General features: G+C 29.7%; 2 protein-coding genes across 2 annotated transcripts; one reads left to right on the plus strand and one right to left on the minus strand.

Annotated features, from left to right (window-relative positions):
- Positions 1 to 3,593: 3,593 nt before the first annotated feature.
- LOC108332060 (succinate dehydrogenase subunit 4, mitochondrial) lies at positions 3,594 to 8,938 on the minus strand. The gene is made up of 5 exons (XM_052876292.1): positions 8,604 to 8,938; positions 8,425 to 8,455; positions 8,296 to 8,309; positions 6,758 to 6,819; positions 3,594 to 4,045 (listed from the first exon to the last, which is right to left on the minus strand). The coding sequence occupies exons 1-5, from the start codon at positions 8,823 to 8,825 to the stop codon at positions 3,769 to 3,771; spliced, it is 606 nt and encodes a 201-aa protein (XP_052732252.1). The 5' UTR covers positions 8,826 to 8,938; the 3' UTR covers positions 3,594 to 3,768.
- An 8,379-nt stretch (positions 8,939 to 17,317) lies between these two features.
- Positions 17,318 to 19,156, plus strand: LOC108330630 (uncharacterized). Its single transcript, XM_017565121.2, has 3 exons — positions 17,318 to 17,496; positions 17,577 to 17,665; positions 18,845 to 19,156. Exons 1-3 carry the CDS (start codon positions 17,470 to 17,472, stop codon positions 18,996 to 18,998), a joined length of 270 nt encoding a protein of 89 aa, XP_017420610.1. The 5' UTR covers positions 17,318 to 17,469; the 3' UTR covers positions 18,999 to 19,156.
- The last annotated feature ends 6,399 nt before the right edge of the window (positions 19,157 to 25,555 follow it).

Genomic DNA, 25,555 nt, shown 5'->3' on the forward strand with positions numbered 1-25,555 from the left:
GTGTCTAACTCAAGTAGAGTTGGACATCAAGGTGGTACGAGTCAAAGAAGGCTCTACATGGCAGATCATATGGTATGAAAGAGGATCATACTTAGGATGCTAGTGGGGTTAACTTTGTAATGACTTGGTTTGAAGAGATTGGTCTTGAGTGTTGAAACATCAATGGAGAATTTATCTCAGCAAAGCCTGTATTTATCTCGTTGTTTAAGTCCTTTTGAGCATATAGTTGTTTGAGCCATTAGGCTGAGATATATAGCTAGTACCTAGTATTTGATTCAATCAATGTGAACTATATACATTTTGGATTGATTCATATAATGAAGTTTTATTATTGAATGAGATTTTCGGCTAAAGTAATGAATTTGATTTAAATGAAAAAAAGGAGAAAGACTAAGTTAACTTTTTATTTCTATCAAAGCTTTGCTTTCATACTCTATATCATAAGTTATTATTGTTTTTATATTAAGCTTATTCTTTAACTCCATTAAGTGAGTTTTTATCTTGGCCTTTAAAGAGAACATTCATTGAATGGGTAATTGAATAGTGATGTATGGAAAAATGAGATTAGAGAGTTTAAGAACTTATTTTCCTCTCAAATATACTTTGATATTCTTCATGGGTATTTTGATATTTTACTATTTCTTTTATATTATTTCTCATCATTTCTTAATTCATTAGTTTACCCTTACTTTTAAATTTTTTATTTTATTTCAAAGTTTTAATTGGACAACTTTTGTGATAAGATATCATCTCTTTCTACTTGAGTTCTGAAAATTAGTTTACTCTTGTAATTATGGGTCTCCTATTTCTTTTCTTATGCTATGACTGTATATTTTGTATATATGGAAGCAAAGATAAGAGCTGATGGAGATAATAGCTTTGGAACTGGAAGAGAAAACTCAGTATAGGAGTATCTTAGATCATAGGTTTATCTTTTTGAAACATTGCATTAAGTTTATAGTTATATTTTAAAATTCTTTTAATTTTATTTTTGAATGTATTTTGAAAGACAAACTTAACTAACTACAGGAATGTGAATCGATTGCTATGCCAAAAAAGACTTATATTGATTAAGAAAAACCTTTTATATCAATTTTTGAAGTATAAAAGTAAAAGTATGGAAAGTATTTGACTTTTTTATATCAATTTTAAAACTGATATAAAAGTTTTAATATTTATACCAGTTATTACTAAACATATATAAAAAAATGTCTTCCATTTTATATCTATTATTGTTTTTATTGATTATGACTTTACCAGACTTAAAAATTCTCACTTTTATAAAAGTAAAACTTTTTATATCTATTTTGATAGTAACAGTTACAAAAGTCTCCGGTTATATCTCCTCTTATATGTGAAAATCTAATCTTTTCCCATCGAACAAATCTACACTTCTATTATTTTGAAATCGCTAAAATCAAATACGAATGTTAGTCAGAGATTTCTTGTTTTCAATGTTGTTGAAAGTTTAAATTATATTTATGAATTGCTTATTCTAAAAATACACTCTCCGATCCAAATTAATTTATTTCATGCTGTAATACCCTTTCAGGTTCAGCCAATTAAAAATTAGCAAGCAACAACAACTATGAAAATATTATAATATTTATTGTATAACCTGGGAACCTGTTGGCAAATATTTTAATATGTATTGTATATCCTAAGAACTTGTTGGCAAGGGCATTAAAAAAATGTGAGACGATAGTAATATGTCGTTTTCAGCACTCCTTCGCTTAAATCGATATTTAGTAGGGGACAAACAGAACTTCCAGATTCTACAGACTTCCACGTCAAAACTTTCAAAAAAGAACAAACTTTTATAATTGATTTTTAATTACTCACTGAAGAAGTAAGAAGTAATTTTTTAAATTATAGAATCGAAAATACTTTTCTAAATTATGTAATTCAATAAAAATTATATAATACATTTTAAATTGTACGATTTAGATTATTAAAATGTAATTCTAAATTATATAACTAAATATAGAGCGTCAATTTTTTTATCTTTTAAATCCATAAGGGTTAAATATGTTTTTGATCCCTTGACTTTCAGTGAAAATTGGAATTAATCCCTTTTCAAAACTTTGGACTAATTTAGTCCCCAAACTTTAGAAATGTATGAATTTAGTCATTTAACCAAAGTTTGTTAACTTTATTTGATGTTTCAAACACATTTCTCAGTTAACATTGAAGCAAAAATGTGTCAAACGGTATAAACAACTCAAATGCTATCATGAAACGCACCTGAAACATCAAATATACCTAACAAAATTTAGTTAAAAGGACTAAATTCACACATTTTTAAAGTTTGGGAATTAAATTAGGCCAAAGTTTTAAAGAGGAACTAATTCCAATTTTCACTAAAAGTTAAGGGACCAAAAACATATTTAACCCAATTCATAATAAAATAATGTTTCTGACAAAACTACATAATTGATTGGAAAGAAAAAGTCCATGTTCTAGTTTCTGGATGTACAGAAAACATCAATTTCAATTTTCACTCGTGATTTTTTTTAAGTCATTTTAAGTAATAATATAAGCCACCATTGAAGTTTGTCACTACAATTTAAAATGAAAAAATAAATCATATTGTAAATAGATTATAGTCAAACATCAGTGATATTTAACTTTTAACTAACTAAAACTGAAGAATTTTTACCATTTATTATCTAACAAATTACTTTCAAGTGCTAATGCTCCTCAGGTGAGAAACTAGCATTATCCAAATTAGTTGCCAGCGTGCAAGTCTTGTAACTTGCATTTATAAGAGTATCATAAGACATATTAAGAGAATATAAAAATACGAAGAGAAACATAAAAGAAAACTAGCACTTCATTTACAATCTTAGATTATATAACAAATTTATCTATATATAGACTAAGAAATATTAATTTATATAAATTTAGATTAAAATGCTCATATGTATATATACAAATATCCAAGAATTCTCTTTATTAGTAGTCCTTTTTTTAATCATAAAAATTGAACATACAAAAGTTTATTAAACTTATCCATTCTATTCAACCGACCGAACTAGACTTCCTTAATCCTTGGATGAGAGTTTTCATTTTCAATGAAAAATTCCATTCAAAGTAGTAGTAATGTTCTACTATAACATGTAACAACTTCTAAAAATAAATATTATTGATTATCTAGCTCGACAATGAAACAATCTTAATTAATTCATCAATTGCAAGGGTGTAGTTGGAAATTCTAAAAGAAACAAAGTATTGAGACAATAAAATGCTAAAAACTAAATATTGAACAAAATTATTTAATAAAACCAACACGGAAATTTATAGAACGAAGAATATGATTCAAAAAATATCATACATGCATTGTTGAAATTCATCAAATCTTATATCTAACCGTAAGTATAAATCTACAGTATAAAATGCATACTAGATTGTCTAAAGATTAGAAAACGTTAAACACAAAAGAACAATCTGTCAGACATGTTATAATATAAATATGTATACCATTTTTTGCCTTTCCAAAAACATGTAACAAGAACAAAACACATTTATTATCCAACACTACAATTGTTGTATAATACTAGTTAGCATAAAGATGATTGATAGCAGAAACTATATGCAAGACACGCTAAAATTCATCCATTAACATGATAAATCACGAAGTTATCGTGTTGTCTCGTCGCCTCTAAGTTTGAAAAACAACTAAAAACTACAAATTATGGTTTGGACAAGTTTGCCCCTCGATGAGCTCTTATTGGAAATTAATGTCAACACAACCCATCCACTATCTGATTATACAAATATAAATTTTAATAAAACATCCTTCATTGCGATTATCAAGAACAACCTGAGAGAAATCGTTATAAATTCTCTGGTCATTGCATGGTGAACATAATCTGCCAAAATCTCTTCTATCCCAGCTTTTAAGTGCCAGAACACAAAGAAATTTGCCAGGAGCAATGAATAGGTGTTTGGGTATAATAAAAGAAGAGAGGCAACTGCAGTAGCTTTAAGGAGCTGCTCCCTCTTTGTCTTCGCTTCTTTCCCTAATCCACTCTTTCGTTCCTTGCTATACATGCCAACCAATAGAGAGAGGGAAATGGGAATCAACTAAACCATCTATACAAAATACCACCTTAGATAAAAACGGGAAATTCATGGAAGTTACAAGTGTTTTCAAGTATCACTCATTATCAAAGGATGACTCAAGCATCCATGTCAATGTAATGCCCTTTAAACCATGAATAGGCTAAACCAACAATAAGGAATAGATAAGCGCAACTATTATAGAGCATTCCTATATTTATTATATACCTATCCCCAATCTTGAAAACCATGAATTTAAAATAAAATAAAATAAAATAAACCTTCTCAAGGAATGGGAGTAGCAAACAAACATATGATCCAAATGTGCGTCAGAAAAAAGAGATATGATTAACATTGGTAATTCTAAGATTGCCTAGTTCCGTGGACAATGCTGAAAATCAAAGTGATGATACCCTTCCTGAACTTGAATAATCCTATGGGTTAATCTCGTAGTCAGTGACAAACTCCTAAGGATTCTAATTATATCTTCTCTTTACTGTTTTATTTATATCTTCTCTTTACAGTTTATCTGTTCTTGTTCCATTCTTAAATGCATGTTTCCACACTTAAATAATCTTAATGGATTACATTCATGTTCAGTGGTGAGCATCTTTGGGTTTGTTGTTCTAAAATTCATAAATACATAAACAAATTTAAGTTCCGCATCTTAAATCAAGTTAATTCAAGTTAGACTCTCAGTAAGAAGCCATTTAAATAACAAATTGTTGAAGTTGGCAATATTTTGAAGTTTAGGCAGTCAATATCCCATAGACAACAATGCTAATCTTCTAAAAGGCCATTTTCTAATGTTAGCACCAAAAAGGGAATTCTGCCTAGACTATACGTTCAACAAAGAAAACCTTTTGGCCAAAGAAAAGGGCATCAAATCGGATGGTAAGCAATTGCTAATAGTATGCATCGCAAGTGAATTGCGTATCTACAATCACTTTTTGATCCAACAGGGAAAACTTAATTAATATGTAGGATAAAGTCGTTATAGGTCATTCTATAATGTTGGCACTAAAGGGAATTTTGCCTAGACTATACGTTCAACAAAGAAAACCTTTTGGCCAAAGAAAAGAGCATCCAATCGGATGGTAACCAATTGCTAATAGTATGCATTGCAAGTGAATTGCGTATCAACAAACACTTTTTGATCCAACAGGGAAAACTTAATTAATATGTAAGATAAAGTCGTTATAGGTCATTCTATAATGTTGGCACTAAAAGGGGAATTATGCCTAGACTATACGTTCAACAAAGAAAACCTTTTGGCCAAAGAAAAGAGCATCAAATCGGATGGTAAGCAATTGCTAATAGTATGCATTGCATGTGAATTGTGTATCTACAATCACTTTTTGATCCAACAGGGAAAACTTAATTAATATGTAGGATAAAGTCGTTATATTTGTTTACAGCACAGGGGCTTTTGTTTTGAGTTTTAGTATTGTTGGAGATACCACATTTCCTAGGATTAAAACCAATTTATAACATATAACCGGAATACAAACCTTACCTTACAAGCCAATTTTGTGATAATGAGTTAAGCTTAAGCTCACTTCCTAATATAATATCAGTCATTCAAAGTCTATCTTAGTCATGTTCTTTGAGACTCTTATGCCACCATTATCAGACTCTTATTAGACCACTCATAAATGTCTAATCTCATGCTTGAAATGTTCATTCCTTGGCATGAGGAGATATGTTGGAGATTTCATATCGACTAAGAATAAAGTTAATTTATAATATATAAGTGAGGTGCAAACCTCACCTTACAAACCTGTTTTATGAGGATGAGTTAAGATTAAACTCACTTCCCAATAAGTAATAAATTATCAATTTTGTTGCGGATATTTTGTGGAGGGAGTTTCCTAGTAGACTTATGGCCTTTGGGACATTTGTCTTTTCTACTAGGTTTGCGTTTGTCTAGTAATTTCTTAGGAATTTTAGTCTTTTGTTTCCCAAGACCTTTTTGTTTATTTGGAGGATATCTAATGCTCGTTTTGCATTTTTCCCCTTCCCGTCTAACAATATTTCTTGGTAATATAATAAATGTAATGAATGGTTTGACATGCAATCAAAAATCCAAAATTATAGGTATAAAAATATCGAGAATCAATACAATGATTATGATTAAGAGGATTGTAATCATAATCAATTTTACCAGCAAACAATATTGGCAAAAGAAAATTGAGAGCATAAATGCAATGGAAATGGCAGGCTTAATTACTGGCTCAAGCTTTGAAGTTATCTTCTTTGTTCAAAGAAAAGGGAGTATTGTAATGAGCTATTTTAGAATTAGTTTATCCCTTTTGTTGCAGGTGTTCTGTAAAGGGAGTTTCCTAGGAGAATACTGCAGCATTTACACTGGTTTAATTTTGTGTTTCCTCCCAGGGCCATATTTGATTTGTGGTTTCCTAGGAACTGTTACCATTTGTTTTCCTAGAGCTTTTAGGTTTCTTTGGAATTCCTTATCCACTTTTGTATTTTCCCCTTCCCATTGAATACTTTTCTATGTAAAATAAATGCCAAAATCTATTAGATGTAAAATTGAACTTAAAATTTCTAGATATACATGGCACCCAAAAAATAGTGGAAAGGCTTAATATAATATTCGAGCTCATCGATGTAATAGGGGTTGTTGCTTATGAGATTGAAAGTATGAGCAATTGTACCATCAAATGCACCAACTAACCTTTTGATATCATCCTCTCTAGTAGCAACTGTGGCATAACCAGCTTCAGAGCGAAACTGAACCTGGGAGTCATTGGTCAAATAAATGAACTAGACTTTAGCATTTAGCATTATCAGCATCAAATAGAATTCATTCCATTCAGCTTCCAATACTAGTGATGAAATTTTACTTGATCAAATCACACAGTATGACCCTTTGAGAAACTGAACATAGTAAGTGTCATGAAAATTCATTAGTTCCTATTTGACTCAGTGAAAAACTTTGTATATTACACACATGAATGAATACATGTAATTCATATAACCAACATTCTTCAATGATATGTTTTTACTTTTTCACCAATTCCCATGAAGAAAAAATTTCAAGAAGTCATGATCTCTTAAATTCTAAAACGAAAAAGGAATTTGAAAGAATACTCTTGAACTTATGTTTGATAATCTCACCTTTGTTTGTCACTCAACCACTTAATGCATGTACTATATTTAGCTATTAATTGTTTTGCCTCCATTCTTCTTCAATGAAAACTTCTCAAACATTGATATAACTAATAACTGGGTTTTGTATGACTTCTGCTTAAGTTGTTTTATTTATTTCTAGTTTTAAATTGCTTATAATAAACACTATACATGATGTATATGAAATATTTGAAGAAAATTTTCACCATAACTGAATCTTACAACATGGTACAAAAGTATGATTCATGACTCAAACAATAACTCGGCAATTCATGAGTTGAATTTGATAATTTAGTTGAGCTAGTATATACGTAAATAAATAAATAAAAATGTCCCTCTGGTTGAGCATAATATGTAATATGTTTTATCATGACAAATAACTTGTTAGTCTCCAAGTATACATAACAACAAATACATGAGAGAATTTCAGAATATAAAAGAAAACTGATATTATCTTTAAAATATTACAGAGCATTAGAACTTACTTCTTTTAATTCACTTCCTATTCCATCTTTCTTACAAATGATAAGTGAACCAATCGAAAAAAAAAATTTAATTTTTTTCCCTACAAGAGATGGAAAAGGTGTAGTACAATATCAAGCGCACCCTATTGTGAATACTGGAGACAAGTAGTTGGCATTAATAAGTCAAGTTGTGTCTTAAAGGTGTGAAAAAGTCCCGAGAATGTTTTCTCCACACATAATGGCCAATAGAGACCTCTCCTTCACAAGAAAGCCTCTATAAGTTCATTCAATTGACAATATTCTAAATTCCCTTTCCCTTATTTAAGTTAGTTGAATATATACATATGTGCAAACAACACAAGTAAACCACAGCACACATCAACAATTAATCAGACAGAAAAATTCCAAAGCAGTATTAACAAAATTGAATAAAATGTCACTTAAGGTCAGTATTCAATAAGCTATATAAGAATGCTAGAGAAAAAAATATATTAATACTTCCTTCACCGGGGCGATGGTGTTTGAGAACCTAAAATTATTCACTTAATCAAACGCTATTTTAGACAACAAACATCAATGAATCACTTCAATACCAATTCCCAAAGCATTTCTTAGTTACCTCGTGAGCGCATCCTGGATGCAAAATATTCACGTCCACCGCAGTGAAAATGCAAAAGGAGAATTCGTTAGAAACTAAAACCACACATGAAATCGAATCACCAAAGCAAAACGCGAAAAAATATATAACCTCGGTTTCCGTCGAGATTCCCGACTCTAACCTGCAGCACAAGTAAGAAAGTTACGAGGAGCCCTAAAACCATCACCGAAGCTTACATCGCAACGAAACGACGACGAAAAATAATATATGAGAAAGGATCGCAACGTTGCGTATAATAATCAACGGTGTGAGAAAACCGAGGAACTTACATCAGATCCGGATAAAGAGATTCCGCGGGACTGAGTTGCGAACCACGGAGCAGTGAGGAGGTTACGTAGAGTGGAAGCGGCGGGGATCGGAGGAGACGGTGGCGGCGGAGGGGGGGGAGTGGAGGTGGCGGAGGATGCGTGAGCAACGAAGTTGGAAGAGATTCTGAAGAGAGGCTTGGAATTGTAGAGCCTCTTGGTGAGTCTGAACGACAGAGATTGCATTTTGGGGTTTGGGTTTTCTGCGAAGTGTGAGGAACTATGAAGGATCCGCACTTCCTACTCACACAAGGAAGATCGCCTGAAAAAGGAGAATCTTAAGGTTTGATGACCTACCAGTTAGGAGGACACCTGTTTTTATTTAACTTAATCATTACTGTTAAATATTAATTAATTTATCTAATAATATTAAACATAATAATATGAAAGCTGTAAAATTTCAATAATAGGAAGTTCATAATCAAACCCAAATTGATGCAGTCGTATTAATATAAAACTCATTGGATTGAATTTTTAAATTTTTTATTTTTCTAATTTATTTTAATGTTAAAAAATTATGTTATTTAATTTTTCTATTTTTAAAGAGTTTTATTGTAAATATTAATTCTACTATAAGGACAATGATTTAAAATTTTAACTACGAAATCATCTTGTTTTGAATTTTATTTATTATTTTATTATATGTTACTATTTTATTATATAAAATATTTTAATTTAATTAGATTTATCAAATTATGTTACAAATATAATATATTATGTTTTCGTAATGTAAATTGGTTGACTTAAACACTAGCCATTTAATGGACCAAATGTGTCTATTGACCTAATAACCGAATCGATTTTTACAACACTAAAATGTACATTAAATTAGTAGTTTTAAAATTATATATAAACACTTAAATTTAAAAAATAAAACTTAAATATTATAATAGTACTTATTTTTGTCAAAGTTTTCTCAACATAGTTTTTTTTAATAAACTTTTAATTTTCGTTAATCTTGATAAATTTAATTTTTTTTAAAGGCATTAAAATCATTAATGGAGAGTGAATATATATCATGAATTCGTTAATGAATCACCAAATAAATATATTCTTTATACGATGTCGTATAAAACTTAATAAAGCTTTTAAGAAAATAAAATAATAAAACACAATTTTTATATTGGTTCACTTTGAGTTACGTCCAATTATCTCTTAAGAACTCTTAAGGGGTTTCATTAATCTTCTCAAGATTACAATGAGTTTAACTCACTCCTGGTTACTAGTATTACTATCACTCCTAGTTCCTTAATCAATCTTGACTAGTCTGAGTATTATAAACCACTTTTAGTTCTCATAGTCAACACGACTAGTCTGAGTTTACCCACTATTGGTTCACCTAGTCAATCATGACTATTCTGATTATTCTTACACCACTCCTAGTTCCCTTAGTCAACATGACTAGTCTGAGTATTCTTACAACAATTTTGGTTCTTCTCGTTAACATAACTAGTATGAGTTTACCCACTCCTAGTTGTTGAGTATTATGACCACTCATGGTTCCTAAGTATTGTCAACCACTTATGGTTCCCTAATTTATCTTGACTAGTACAAAAATAAGTGTTTTAATATAAACACACTTGGTGTTTGTTTATAAATACAAATTGAATAAACTCTCATGGAGAGGATTACAAAGATACGAATCAATTTGTGAACTCATGAGGTTTCTTCTTTAAGTTGAAGAGCATTAGATGATGTGAGCTCATGAAGTTCTTTCTCTCTTTTCTTTTTTTCTCTTTTGCTTCTACTATTCCTTTTCATTCTGGAGGTATCAAACATTATAAGCTTGAAGATTTTGTAGAAAACGAGACATGATGATAGCTTTTTCTTTATATTTTCCTTTGCTTGAGCTTGCTTTTATCATTTTTCTTTGTGTTGAAGATCATCAGACGATACGAGAATTGGAATAGAGTACAATTGATGTTTAATGATATTTCTTGAGCATACATTCTTTTTCTCTTTTTCATTTCTCACTTCCTTTTGTATCTTCTTCAACAACAACTTTCTTCTTTGGTTGATATTCTTTGTAAATGCTACTTCGAGAGATGATTGTTGGATACTGAGTAGATATCAAGATAGGCTTCATAGAATTTTCCAGTAGCTTGGTCAGACTAAGGTCTACATCGTAGGGTAGCAGAACTTCTTCTTATAGATGGATTGTAGGATCTTCCTGGACAAGAAACTTTGATAAAATATTCTTAGAGAGTCTTCTTATCTCTCAACATCTTTTTGAATTTTGTGTAGAGCTTCTAAATTAAGCTAAGCATTGTCATTTCATGCATAGATAAAGAAAGCAAAGTATGCAAGCATAAAAACACTTTTTCATACATCATTAAATGTTTTATTCGTTGATGATCGTACGACACATTACGTGTTTAAAACATATTTGCATATGTCAAAATCATTCAATTAATCGTTTCTCATTAAGTTGACTTTTATGATGTAGATGATATATTCTTTAGACGCTTGTCTTATAAGACTGCTTGTGTAAACATGTGTTTGTGTTTGAACAAGATTAGTGCTTAGATTCTTTAATATTTAAATCATACATATGTTATTTAGTTCAAACGCTATAAAGTATAGATACTATATTAGGAGTTTTATATTGTTTGACGCAGGTTTGAGCTAGCAAATTGCTTAGTGGAATGTCTATCGTTTATCCCAACACGCCATGTTCTATATATTTTTCGAGAACGTCTAAAGCTTTTTTTTAGTTATTACCCATGATTTACTTTGTCATACGCTTGATGATGTTAGTAGCTTGAATATAATTACATAAGCGTTTAGCGTATGCATTTGCGTCACACGTTATCTATTTAGTCATAATTACTCTAATATTCATTAGGTATATTTTGTCCTAGTGATTAAGATGGATGATTTTATTTGTTAAGCATTTGCCTTTTATCATATCCAATTGTTTAAATGTTTTTTTCTACAAAAAATATTTCGTTGAGTATTATTTGATAAATTTCAAAACATGGTTTGTTAGAGAGTCTAGCTTCTCTTAGACAATTTTGTCTCAACAAAAATAAAATTCATGGTCATGTTTTTGTTTTTGTAGGAACATATAAGATTTCTTGTGCGTTTGGATCTACCTTAAGCTTTCTAGAGCAATTTGATCATCTATTAGGTAAGAGAATTTAATTACTTTGATTTTAACTAATAGGCAAATTATAATTACTCATTGTATGATTGTATGGAGTTGTCTGATGAAATTTGATCGGTGGAGTTGAGTTAGGGGTTTTGAATCGTCTTTAGTGATTGTATGTTAAGATGTTGAGATACTATATGTTTGATGTTGTATCTAAGGTTATTTGAGTCATTAAATTGTGGATAATCTGATGGTTGGTTGATTTGACATTTGTGGTTAGTTTTAGACTAATTTGCAGAATTGAAATGACATAAATTTGCATAATTTTGTTATGTAGAATTATGTAAACTCGTCGGGCGAGCATATATTTACTAGGCGAAGACAAAGTTAGAGAGCTACCAAATTGGTCATTAGCAAGAAAATTCTTGTTTCGCAAGGCCAAAATAAAAAAGTTCATTGACTTGATAATCGTTGGGTGAGAATATTCTCGTTAGGCGACTTTTGGAAGAATTTAGATTTGTATAGGTTCCAGTATTCTTCTCGTTGAGTGAGTTATTTGGTCATTGAGCGAGTGCGTTGTCATACACTACTTGTTGAGATAGCATATCTGGTGGCTAGGCAAGTGTGCAGTCAGACATTATTCACTGAGTCAGCCGATCTGATGTTGAGCAAATGTGTTGTCAAACACTACTCGCTGAGTAAGCAAATCTGGTGGTTGAATGAGTATGTTATCAAGCTCTACTAGTTAAACAAGTAGATCCTACGACTAAGCGAAAATATCACAATTTTAATTAAATTTACATATATTTCTTATGATGTGTTTAATGTGTGTGATTATAGGAATGTTAAAAACAACAATTGGCTTCTAACATAATTTGTGAATTATTGGAACCAATCTAAGAAGAAATTGGTTGTTTAGTGTATGCTTTGATATATGGGAGTTTTGAAAGTGTGTATCCTAATATTTTACAAACTATTCAACTTATATAGAGATGAATGAGGTAAGGAAGAGAATGATAAGAGGTCTTTTCCTAGACTTTTGGTATAGACATTAAAAGATTAATTTCGTGAGTAGTATGATGATAACTCATGTGTTTAGGATTCTCTAAATTATAAATATTAAATTGAATATGTATGTCAAAGGCATGTAACCGGATAATTAAGTCTACTGTCAATTGTTTATGTGTGTTGATGTACGCTATTGTATTTTATAAATGTTTAGCTTAGATTTAATATGGTTTAATTATTTTAGAGAACCTTTTGTACATTAGTTTACCATATTGTTTTCTTTTAGTGTTTTCATGTGTCGTATTTTTCTTTTGCAATAATTACATTATTAGATTACAAACGAGAGGTGAGTGTTAGAACATTTCTAAAATGAGACCATGATGCAATAAACTTTTTCTTTGTGTGTTTAGTAGCTTTTCTAAATATATTTTATTATTATAGTTATTTAAGTTGATAACTCTATTGATAATTTAAATTTAAAGTTGAGACAATAATTTTGTTCATTAGTTTTATAATGTCTCATGGGTTAAACTTTTAAAATTTGAGTGTTATAATATTATTTTCTCAAATATATTTAGTTAAATATTGTTTATCTGTATAGACTTATTTGATTTTCTTTGTTTTTTTTGAAAAAGAAGAAAAACTAAAAAGAATAAAAATTATGAAAAATTAATTTAAAATGATTAATTAAAAATATATTAAATTTTAATTTTAATTATTTAAAAAAGAATAAAATAAAACTTTTTCTCAACATTTTTAATTAATTATTTTAAATTATTTTTCCCTTATTCTGATATCTAATGCTTAATTTTTTAACTTTTCTTCCTCGTAAAAAAATCATTTCCACAATCCGATCTCAGAAAGTCGAACTCCAAATTAAATTGTAATATTAGAAATTAATATTAATTAAGAATTGGATTTCGTCCATTTAAGAAAATAGTGTTTTATTGATCTTTAATTGAAGGTTTTTTTTAAAAGAAATACATTATTTGTGAAAATTTTTGAATTTTAATTGCTTTGATATAAAAAAAAATAATTTAATGATAAATAAATGTTAATTTCGTAATACTAATTTTATAATATAATTTGGAGTAAACTTTAATATTATTATAATAATTTATTAAAACATTTAAATAGAAAATTAAATATAAATTTAAAATTTTAGAACATTATTGTGATGGTTGTTGTTATTATTAAATATAAATGTTTTATTATAATATTTTTACTTTTTAAAAAATCAACAATGACTCATTTAACTGCAAATTCAAATTGTATTAAAAAAATATTTTTTTATTTTATTCATTCTCTTAAAGTTTTCAAAATTTATACTAACTATTTTAATTAATCATTTTAAATTATTTTTTATAACTTTAATTTTTTAATTTTTATTTTTCCTCTAGATCTATTTAATTAATTTTTATTTGAGAAAAGGATTATTAAAAGAAACTGAGAAAATACTTAACCTTAAAATATAATATTTATAATAAAGGGTGTTTTTTATTTAAATGGATTTGCAGATAAAATTTGTGTTACTTTTTTTAAATAACTTTTTAAGATAATTTTTAATTTTTAATATTTTTTCTGTATTTTCTATAAAGTTTAAATATCTATCTAGAAAAATAATATTCAACTAAATCTATTATAAAAGTAACATTTTATTAGATCTATTTAATTAATTTTTATTTAGAAAATGATAATTAATAAAATTTGAAAAATTTATTTAATTTAAAATATAATAATTATAATATGTTTCAACAAGGTGTTTTGTTTGAATAAGTTTTAAATCTTGTATAGAATTTGAAGATGAAAATAAATGGATTTAAAAGGAAAATTTGTGAGAGTTTGGAAGTAATTTTATTAATATGATTGATAAAAAAAATTATAATAAATTGTAAAAAAATTATCAAATTATCTTTAACAATAATATGAAATAATTTTTAAACGAAAAAAAGTAATAATAATAATTAATAAATTGTAAAACAAATTACCAAATTATTTTTAACATTAAAAAGGAATATTTGAACGAGTAAATTTTTTTTATTGAAAACGATTAAATCAATAATTTTTTAAAAAAAAATTAGTAATAATAATTGTAAGATCTAGAAAAATAAGAGTTTTAAAAATAAAGTAGTTTTTAGACTTTATGTTTTTGTTTGAAAATCAATGTTCTTGAGTGTATATTTTGTTACCACATAATTGTTATGTTATTTATTTAATTTTATATTTTTGCCTAGAGGCAAAAGAGTCTTTTATCTTTATTTAATTGGTGTAGAAATTATCTAAGGGGTGATTTGGTGTTTATAAACCTACAAACTCTAAATCAAAGAGAGAAAACAGAGGAAGTGAGGAGATTGACATTTTGGAAGAAGAAGAGAGAGATAATGATGGGAAACTCTTAGTGTAAAGGAAGATTGGTGATGTTTTAGGGTTGTAGATAAAGCCTTATGATAGGCCAAGATATATGGAACCTTACCTTTGTTTGTTTATGATTGTATGTTATATGTGTTCTTGATTATCTTGATCAGTAATCCTTGTTTGATGTGTTATATGATTATTATTATTTGTTGCTTTTGTTGATTCTCATTTGTAAGCATTACAGTTAATTAGTTTGGTTGATTGAAAATCCTATTTGGTGTTTTTATCGGAGACTCTTTTGCAACCTATTATTGGGGGTATAACATGTCAATGATTGGATCTGAATGATTCAAGTGATCTATTATATGTGTTTAAGTATGTTTACATGAGTATGTGATGCTTGAATGCATGTATGATGTGTTAACTATGTTTCCACGTGATCTAGGGTTGACGTATGTATGTTTGAATGCTTGAATCATGTCCAGGATGTGTTTCGATTCAGCAATAATCGATTATTATTAATTATAGTCGATTATCTACGTGTTGCTTTTTGAGTGTGGTTTCGAGAATAATCAATTATCTAGGATGATAGTCGATTATACCTTCCTGCGTGATGTTTCCAGGGAAATTTTACTAAGATAATTGATTATCTTAAGTGATAATTAATTATCACAATGCATTTTGGTGAATAATGGTGAATTTGATGAAGAATGAACGTGAATCAAGCCCAAGGAGCTGTGAAACATGATGATAATAAGAGATTAAGGTTAGTGGTTATATTTAAGGTCAGTTTGACTTGTGGTTGAGTGTGGAGCATGAGTGAGTGTTAAAATGTACATGAGTATGTGATTGATGAGCATGAGAGTGGAGGATAAGTCTACTTGTTGTTTCCTTTTGTCTTGTGTGCATTGAAAGGAGATTATCTCTAGGGGAGCCTACAAATGTCCTGTACGGGAGGCTACAAGTGGACTGTAGGAGCGACTACAGTCGACGAGGTAAGGTACATGATTGAGATAGACTCTTTCCATTATGATATCATGTACGGTGATGCTCTTGGTTTTCATGACTAGGATAGTCATGTGTATCTATGATGATGATCACGGTACTTGAGATGCTTTAAGTTATGTTATGTTATTGGTGGTGTTATTATAATGGTTATAGTAAGTAGTTAGCATGTATGTGTGAAATGTTAGTGCTGACATCAAGGGTTAGAGATCAATAATTGATGATAGAAGTTTAAATATCGAGGATCGAGTAATTCAGTATGATTGAATTGTTTATGTTAAAGGATTAAGAATCCTATTGTTATTACTACCATATATGGGGTGTTTGATTATGGTTGACATTATCAGAAGGTATGTATCTTGTTGTGTGTTTGATTATGGTTGGTAAAATAAGAAGATATGTATATTGTGTTTGATTATGGTTAATATAATTAGTATATATGTATCTTGTTGTTATGATTGTTTTATCGGTAGCATACCTCATATATGTTTGTGTTTATGTGTTTGTGAATGAAATTATCGACAATAATCGTATAATGTGTTATACGAAATAACACATTATTTTATTAATGTAATTGGATAAAAAAAATTTTAAATATGATTCCGCACTATAATAAATTTGAATTTTACCGATTTTTAATAACTCGTGACATCTTAAAATGAGAGTATTACAAAATAAATCAACTTTTGATATAAAAAATTTAAATACTAATTTTTATAATATATTAATATTATTTTTATTGTAATAATAACCTCACACCCACATTTAAAGTAAAGAATCATCTTCCATATTTATGGAATCAATTTATGTATCATGTAATCGATTTTGTTATCATAAATTCGATTCTCATTTCACAAATATCATAATTTAATAATTTTTGTTACATGTGAAGAAAATATACCTGATTCTCTATTTATGAAGGTTTGAATTCTAGCCATCCTATATATATCTTTTCTCTCGCAAAAATCTCTTCAAATGTGTTAAAAACGAACTAGCACAGTGAGTGCAAATCCAACCCCCTAATATTCCTCACGACCATATCACTCCATGTTTTAAATTTCACTTTTATATTCAAAAGAAACTCAATGTTGAGCTGGCGTCTCATAACTGGCTGTTAGATTGCAGAGTATCGAGTTGCGTGCACACGCATAACTGGAATTCCTTTTCTACCCTTACAGGCTGTAACTTATAAAACCACCACTAGGGTTGCAAGCTTCACTCCTTTGAATTACTCTATATTTTAAGCACGCCAATCCTGATAATAAAGTCTCTCTATCACACTTTCACTCTCCTCTTTCTGTCTCTCTCAGCGCCCTCTCTCTCTCTCCCTCTCTATCTTCCCCTTTTCAGGTTTCAACTCCTAAACTATCCATGGCCAATCGCTGGCTCAGACCCGAGGTGCGTTCTGATCCATCTTGAGGCGATTTTATTCCACTATTTTAGTTTTACGGGTTCACCGATTTGATGTTTGTTTTCAGGTGTATCCGTTGTTTGCCGCTGTTGGTGCTGCTATTGGGATCTGTGGGTTTCAACTGGTTCGTAATATCTGCATCAACCCTGAAGTCAGGTCTATCTCAATTGCTTTCTGTTTTTAAATTGATTTATTTTCTTTTAGTTATAGGTTTTGGTCTTTCAATTTAGGATAAATTATAATTTTTGTCCTGATATGCGATTTGGTCCTTCTATTTTTAGTGTAATTTTTTTTTTAATTTTGGTTCAATGCTCAATTTTGCAGATGTTTTATTTGTTTTGTTTTGGTCTGATTAAATCCTGGGCCTGACATAAAATTAAGTTCTTGTTAGGATACGTAGACTTAAATCGGAGAAAACATTAGGATGACCAAAATCATGGACTGGGATTACATATTGGCCTTGAAGTTATTGAATTTAATGTTATGTAGTTAGGGTTTTTTCTAGTTTGGATGGGATCGTCTGAATTATTTGTGATTTGGAATAGTTTGTGAACTGTTTAGTTTTTAAAATATTTTATGTGCTTATATTTTAAAGGGTTTTCAAAATATCATTTTCCATAAAGATAAAAGGGTGAGGGAAAGATAGAAAACAGGACAGGAGGGAAGGTGATGATTATAGATAAAAATTCTTCCTTTGACTAGTCTTGTCAAAAACAAGTTGAAGAATCAGGATGATTGTTGATTCGATTCAATCAGTTTAGAATGTTTTGGGAAATAAGTACTTTTTTTAATTATGTTTTAAATAGTTATATGCAATTTGATCCTTGAAAGTGTCACTATATATATTTTGTCTTTGTAAGTGGTGGTTTATACAATTTAGTTCCGGATTACTCAGTCTTGTTGTAACCTTCTCAGAGACTGATTAGCTCTCAAAAGCGTAAATATGTGCACATTGCTCTGTAAATGTGTTAATTTTGCTTACACTTTATTCACGTGTTGGTTATATATTTGTGATTAAAGGAGTCAAAGGACTAAATATGATTTTAGGACTTAATTTTGCACATGTTGTAACACATGGACACTTTTGGGGACAGAATAAATACGCTATCATTTTCAAGATCAAACTGCATATTAATTATTTTTGAAATAAGTGGAATCAATCCCAATGGAAGCTTGAATGAACAGCCTCTATTAGAAAATTCGATTAATTTTTATCATGCACTGAATCATTCATCACCATAAGAGTTGTTTCTGTTGTTAGTTAATTTAATTAATCGGTATTAGTGTTTCACTTATTAATAATGGATGGTTGTTTTGTTCTTGTCATGTATTTAGGGTGAACAAGGAGGGAAGGAAGGCCGGAGTGTTGGAGAACTTTGCTGAGGGAGAGAAGTATACCGAGCATTTCCTGAGGAAGTATGTGCGCAACAGATCTCCAGAGATTATGCCCTCCCTCAACAGCTTCTTTGCTGACCCAAGTCGCAACTAAGTTGCTTTGAATTAACAAAGTTTAACGTGAGATGTGAATTCTATTATGTTCAAGACAGTTCTTTATCGTGCATTAGACAAAAAAATGTGATTGCTTTCTCTGGCCGTACAGTGAGTTTGCTGTGCTTGAGAATAATGATATTGGTTTCGATGCATTAATGTTTGCTGTCCTTTTATTGCCATAATGGTGTCTAACTTTTGCTGCTGAAGTCTGGGGTGAAACTCGTTTTGAAAATAAAATAGGGCATAGTATTCCCTTTCCTAGGCACATAACGTGGGAGCCACAAATTGCTCTTGTTGAACGGGTTTGCTAACACACCCCAGGCTCGTGGGTTTCTATCTATTAACACCTTAATCAGTCCTTTAAAATTAGGCCTTTTGTTTTTAATTGTTGTTCTACTCGTTGAGTTTATTATGTTTTGCATTGTATCTTCGTAATCCTGATTGTTTTTCTTGTTGAATCATGTGTAGATTTAAAACATTAGTTGTGAATCTGTTATATGTTCAAATTGAGATTTCAGTCAAGGAAATGCGTAGTAGAATTAAATCTTTGGACAGTGTTTAGCGGAGTATGTGCTGTTGAAGAATATTAGTTTCTAGCAATGTTTTTTATTGGAATAAGTTTTGAGATTCCGTTTTTAAAATCAATATGGTAATTGTGTACTTAAATAATCTTCTCAACATTTAGGTTCCTCATAGATTAAACTTGTCAAAATAAAAGTTAACATCTTTTTAAGAGAAATCAAATGTACATATATACATAAACAAATAAAAATATATGTCTATCACAACCCAAAAACGAAAGAAAAGGCTTTCTCTGACACTTAACCGTCTATCACGACTGAGAACCTCTTTTTAAAGTATCTTCTGCATTCGTGTAACAATTTAGGTTTAAGTATCTACTTGCATCTCATTTAACTATTTAAATTCACATGCCCATAGATTTGAAGATTTTATACTTGTCATAATACTGTACCATACACTCATACATATTATGACTAATCACATAGTTCTACTTAGTCACACATACAAAAACAATAGATTATAGCTCAATCCCCTGGTTTTACTTGGTTACACATACATCCTCACAAAAATAGTAAATTATGGCTCCATACCTTTACCATTCTTGGCATCACACATCATAAATCATACACATTTTTTTAGAGCCTAAGAAAACACAACTTTTTGACTCATTGGGTGAGTGGCTAAGTTGAACATTACGTAATTAGCGTTTTTAACACCGTAAGCTAAAATGATCAACATGAACTGTATTTACAAGACAATTGTAAATATCTGAAAAAAGATAGAACTACTTTGAATAAATCTAACAAACCGAAGGACCAAAATATGTATTATATATATATATATATATATATATATATATATATATATAAGTTTCAAATTGGTTGAAAGTGAGTTTTTTAAATGGTATCTCGTGCCAAAAATGAGATGTTGGTTTTAAGATTTTTCATTAGACCAGTTTGACTCAATGATTACTTCAATTCATTACTTATACAATTAAAGTATGTTCCACAAGTATTAAATCGCTTTTCACATTTTGAGAATCAACAATATTACAATCCACTTCAACAATTCGACTCAATATTTAATAATTAATTAAATGCCAAAATTTCTCAAACAGCTTATTTCACAACATTTTTACTATTATATCAACTAGCACATGAAACTTAAAAGAATTTAAACTAACGTGAACTAAGTCTCTTGAGTCTAGCGAAGCTTAAGAGCTTTCACTTTTACTAAATATTATACTTGTACATAGAAAACTATTAATAACGATCTCAACATATCTTAACAATCTTTGACAAACAATTCATCTTTATGTTTGTCATAAAGATTTGTGATTGAAAACTCATGTCAAGGATTTATATGTTTAATTAAAATGTCTTTTGTCAACCAACATTTTTGTATTGTGACAATTAGTCTTCCATTCAAATTGCTTTTAATCAAGCCTTTCATGAACATACCAAATATATTGAGATTGACATTCACATTGTTTACGAAAGGTTGCATATAGCTTCCTTAAGCTTATCCCTATCTCATACTTGTTACATATTGTTGATATATTTGCCAAACTTTTACCTCCTTACTTGTAAAAAGTTTATCTATTCGAGTTGGGAATGAAACGACCTTGAGGAGGACTGAAAGCATTGCTCTTGTTTTTTCTTTTGTGTTGCTCTTATTATTGTGTCCTATGTGCTCTTTTTTTTCTTTAGTTATATATTTTCTTGTATCAAATACTCTTAAAGTGTTAATTAATTGTATTTTTTTCTTTCCTTTAATAAAGAAGTTTTCTCTTCTCCTCTTTATGAATCTTCTTTTTTTCCTTTCTATGACTGCATATTTTTTGTTTTCTTACTTTCTCATTTATTGAGCTCTACAACTTTTCATCATGGACTAAGAGAATTCAAGTACTTATTGTACTTTACGCTCACTATAAAAAATACTTGATTTACTGACAGAAGATATTCGTCGATAATGTCAATTTTTCGACGAATTATTGATGAGCATAAACATGTTGATAAATAACTTGTCAAAAATATTTACCGATAAATCATGATCGTCGATAATTATCAATGGTTTGTTCATCGATAATTAGGGACGAATATATCGATAATTATCAAAACTATGATTCATCAATAATAACATGACAAAATGAGTTACATTATCAGCGAATTAGTCCGTCGGTAAAGTTTGAAACAGAATCATGTGTAGTGGACAACATTTTTTATCCACCACAATGAACCTGTCATAATATAATCAATGTAGATGTATTTCTCAATTCATATAATGCAGACAAGTGTTGCAATTCAAACAATGCAATCAATCATAAATGAAAACCATATCATTAAAAACATAGTTATACTGTTATTCATATAAGAAACAAATAAGTCTTAAAGTAAATGTTAGTAAAACTAAAAAAAGTCTTTTTAATCATCATAATCTTCTGAATCATTATCTTCTTCTTAGTGCTGCTGAGGCTGTTGCTGGGAAGGTAATTATTGGTGGGGGAGATGGTTGCACTAGGGTGAGCTGGATTGGAGGGCGTTGTTGTTGGGAGGGTGATGGGTGGACTGAGTTTGTCCTTCTTAAGACAACAATCTCATGACCATATTTTCTAGATTCTCAAATATTTGTTTCAGTTCATCATAAGCCTGGTCACGAGTTTGTAGTTGTTGTTTAAGATGGACAACAATATTGTCATATTAGAATATTATATAATAAATAGAATATGATATATATATATATATATATATATATATATATATAATATTACATGTTACAATAAAATCCCCTAAATCCCTTCCTCTAAACAACGATATATAGTTTTAGGGAATAAAGAAGATGACCCATCACGGGTTTGTCACTTAGTGAACCAATCCAACCCGACTCATTTATTAGCAAGCTAGAAAAATTTGAACCCGGCCCGACCCACTACGGATTGGTGGGTAAATGGATTGGCTCACTGGCTCACTTAATTACAATTATTTTAAATAAAAAATTACAAACTTTCTATAATTTAAATCTAAACAAATTTAACTCCCAACATGTTTAATTAATTTTGAAAATGAACTTAAATAATTTTTTCAAACAAAAACAAAATAATAAATATTTTTTATAAAATAAAATTTTAATAAAATAAAATTAGGTAGGTGGGTTGTTGGGCCCACCACAGGTTCAACCCGCATGAGCCGAGTTTAAATGAGCCGGGTTGAAATCTAACCCGCATAAAAAAATACAATTTCTTCAAACTCAATCCGGCTCAAACCCGTGGTGGGCCGGATTGACCCGCGGGTTGTGACCCATTTTGACAGCTCTAGTTATAACTCTCATTGTTTATTTATTATTACTACTTAAAAAAAATATTTATGACCTTTAAAATTATAAATTTTAGTGACTAAAATGAAAACTTTAGCTATTAAAAATAATTATCAAAATTACTTATGTTAAAAACAGAGACAGAAATATTTTAACCATTAGTAATTTTGAGAGAAGAAAGAAATATTAACCAGTTAAAAACCGTCACAAAAATTATTTTTTTATAATATTTTATTATATCTTAATCATTAAAAACTACCAAAAAATTATATTATATTTTATTATTATTTAACATTTATTAAAGATTCATAATCTTCACAAATTATTTAACATATTTTAAAAAAAATTAAATTATTAATTATTTTTCATTAATTTTGTAACATCTCATCTAATAGTATAAAACATTTTAAATTCTTATAATATATAGCATATAGATAGAAAACATATAAAATATTAATACAAGTGTAACAATTATACCAATATAAAATATATACAAAACAACCTAAATTAATAGAGTTGTTCAAAACAAAGAGTTATTATATTTAACATCTAAGATAAAAATAAAATGTATACACCTCACAATTTTCATCTTCCATCCAAAGCATGTCAAATCTTACTTCATCATATGCTTATACCGTGAAGTGATTATTACAAAAGAAAAACAACACAAAGAAAAATAAAAAAATAAGCTAAGTTGGTGTTCAAAAGGAATTTCATAAGACAATACCAACATATGCAATATTAGTTCAACATGTGTAACTCACCACAATCATGAAATCAAACATATAGTTGATTTTAGACTACCATTCTCTACCCTGACCTTATTCATCTTTATATGAGTTGAATAATTGGTAGAATATTAAAATATCCACTTTCAAAACTCTCACATGTCAAAGCATACAAACATACCACAACTAATTCCTCTTTGGATCGATTCTAATAATTCACAAATCATATTATAAGTCAACCATTGTTTTAACATTCACACAATCACACACATTAAACACATCATAAGAGATATATGCAAATTTTTAGTTAAAATTATGATACTTCCGCTCCACTGCAAAATCTGCTTGCTCAACCACCAAATTTGCTCGCACAGCCACCAAATTTGCTCGTTCAACCACCACTAGAACTTACACATTTAAATTCTCTCAAAAGTTACCCAGCAAGTATATTCTCTCCCAACGACTATTAATTGAGTGAACTCTCTTATTTTTGCCTCGCCTAGTGAGATTTTTCTCGCCCAACAACTACAAAGTCAGTAGCTCTCTAACTTTAACTTCGCTCAGCGAGTATATGATCGCCTAACGACACTATTTTCTAGGCTCTTACAAATTTTATAATAAATAATAAAGTTATGTATTTTATTTAAAATTAGTTTTTAAGATGATAAAAACAATATTAATAATTAATTTTTCATTTAACCTAAACATAATAATCTTTATAAGATTCAAACATGCAACATGTGTCTAAACCTAACCAAGTGTGCATTTGGCATTAAAACATGGAACTTTCTCTAATTCATGTTGACCTCTCAGAACTTGGAACCCAATCAAAACAAGTGTGTGACAATCCTCGACATGAGAAGCTTCCAAAAATTCTCAAGAAACTTGATCAGACAAGTAAAGTTGCTTAAGCAGTAGAGTTGTTAGAAGTTGGTCTTAGGTTCAAGCCAAGAGGTTCAATCAAAGGTCAACACTTAGCCGATTTCATAATTGAGCTATAGGGAGCACAAAGTGAACCAATCAATCAACAATGAACCCTGTACGTGGACGGGTCATCAAACAAGTGAGGAGGTAAAACTAATAGTTATGGAAGTGCCAAATGGGGTGTGCTTAGAAATACACATCAGTCATTCGATGATCTTAGTCAGGCTGCTGATGTAGTTGACCATTCTTTCCATGATTGACCGACCATTGAACCTTATAGTCGAGGGTAATACCATATTATCTTTCTAACTAATTTGAATTACATGGTTTGTTTTACTTTGCCTTAAATTTGTTAACTTTTATGTATATATATTTAAGTTTCTTCTTTCTATAGTTGCTTGTAAGACCACCACAAGGTCTATTAAGCAATAGTTTCTTCACCCTTGGCAACCATGGGGAGTAATACCACTAGAATATAGAGAATCATTATGGCAGCGATTTAAGGTAAAAACATCATGAAACTAATTCTCATTTTGTATTGATGTATATTAAGTCTATTTTAACATCAGCTACTATAGCAGCAAAACGTGTAGTAGAGACCTGAGCAAGAAGCTCAAATTAAGAAAATTTTCCACACCAAAGCATCTCACAAGCTGTTAGGAATGGTTAAAGATGCACGCATTGCAGAAGAATGCCCTTATTGGGTGGGGGGCACATATGGAACTCATTACTGGTGTTGTGTACACAGGTTACCAAGATTACCGCAATAAATATGCTACCGCCTAAGGTTATCAAACTTGTGAGTTAACTCGTTAACTCGTACGAGTTTGTGTTTCTACACTCGGAAGTAAACTCGTTTTTGGTGTAAACTCGGTAGAATCGAAAGTGAACTTTATCAACTCACCCAAACTCAAGAGTTCGCAATCGAGTTGGAGAGTTCAGAGGATAATTTTTTTAAACCCAAAACGACAACAACCATATTCGTTTGGTGTATGAAACTAAAAATGGAAAACTCATCGCGAATAGAATGGGTCATTGTTGTTCCTCACTACATCCCTCACTACTCGTG

This window comes from Vigna angularis, chromosome 4 (genome assembly GCF_016808095.1).
Source record: "Vigna angularis cultivar LongXiaoDou No.4 chromosome 4, ASM1680809v1, whole genome shotgun sequence".
NCBI lineage: Eukaryota > Viridiplantae > Streptophyta > Magnoliopsida > Fabales > Fabaceae > Vigna > Vigna angularis.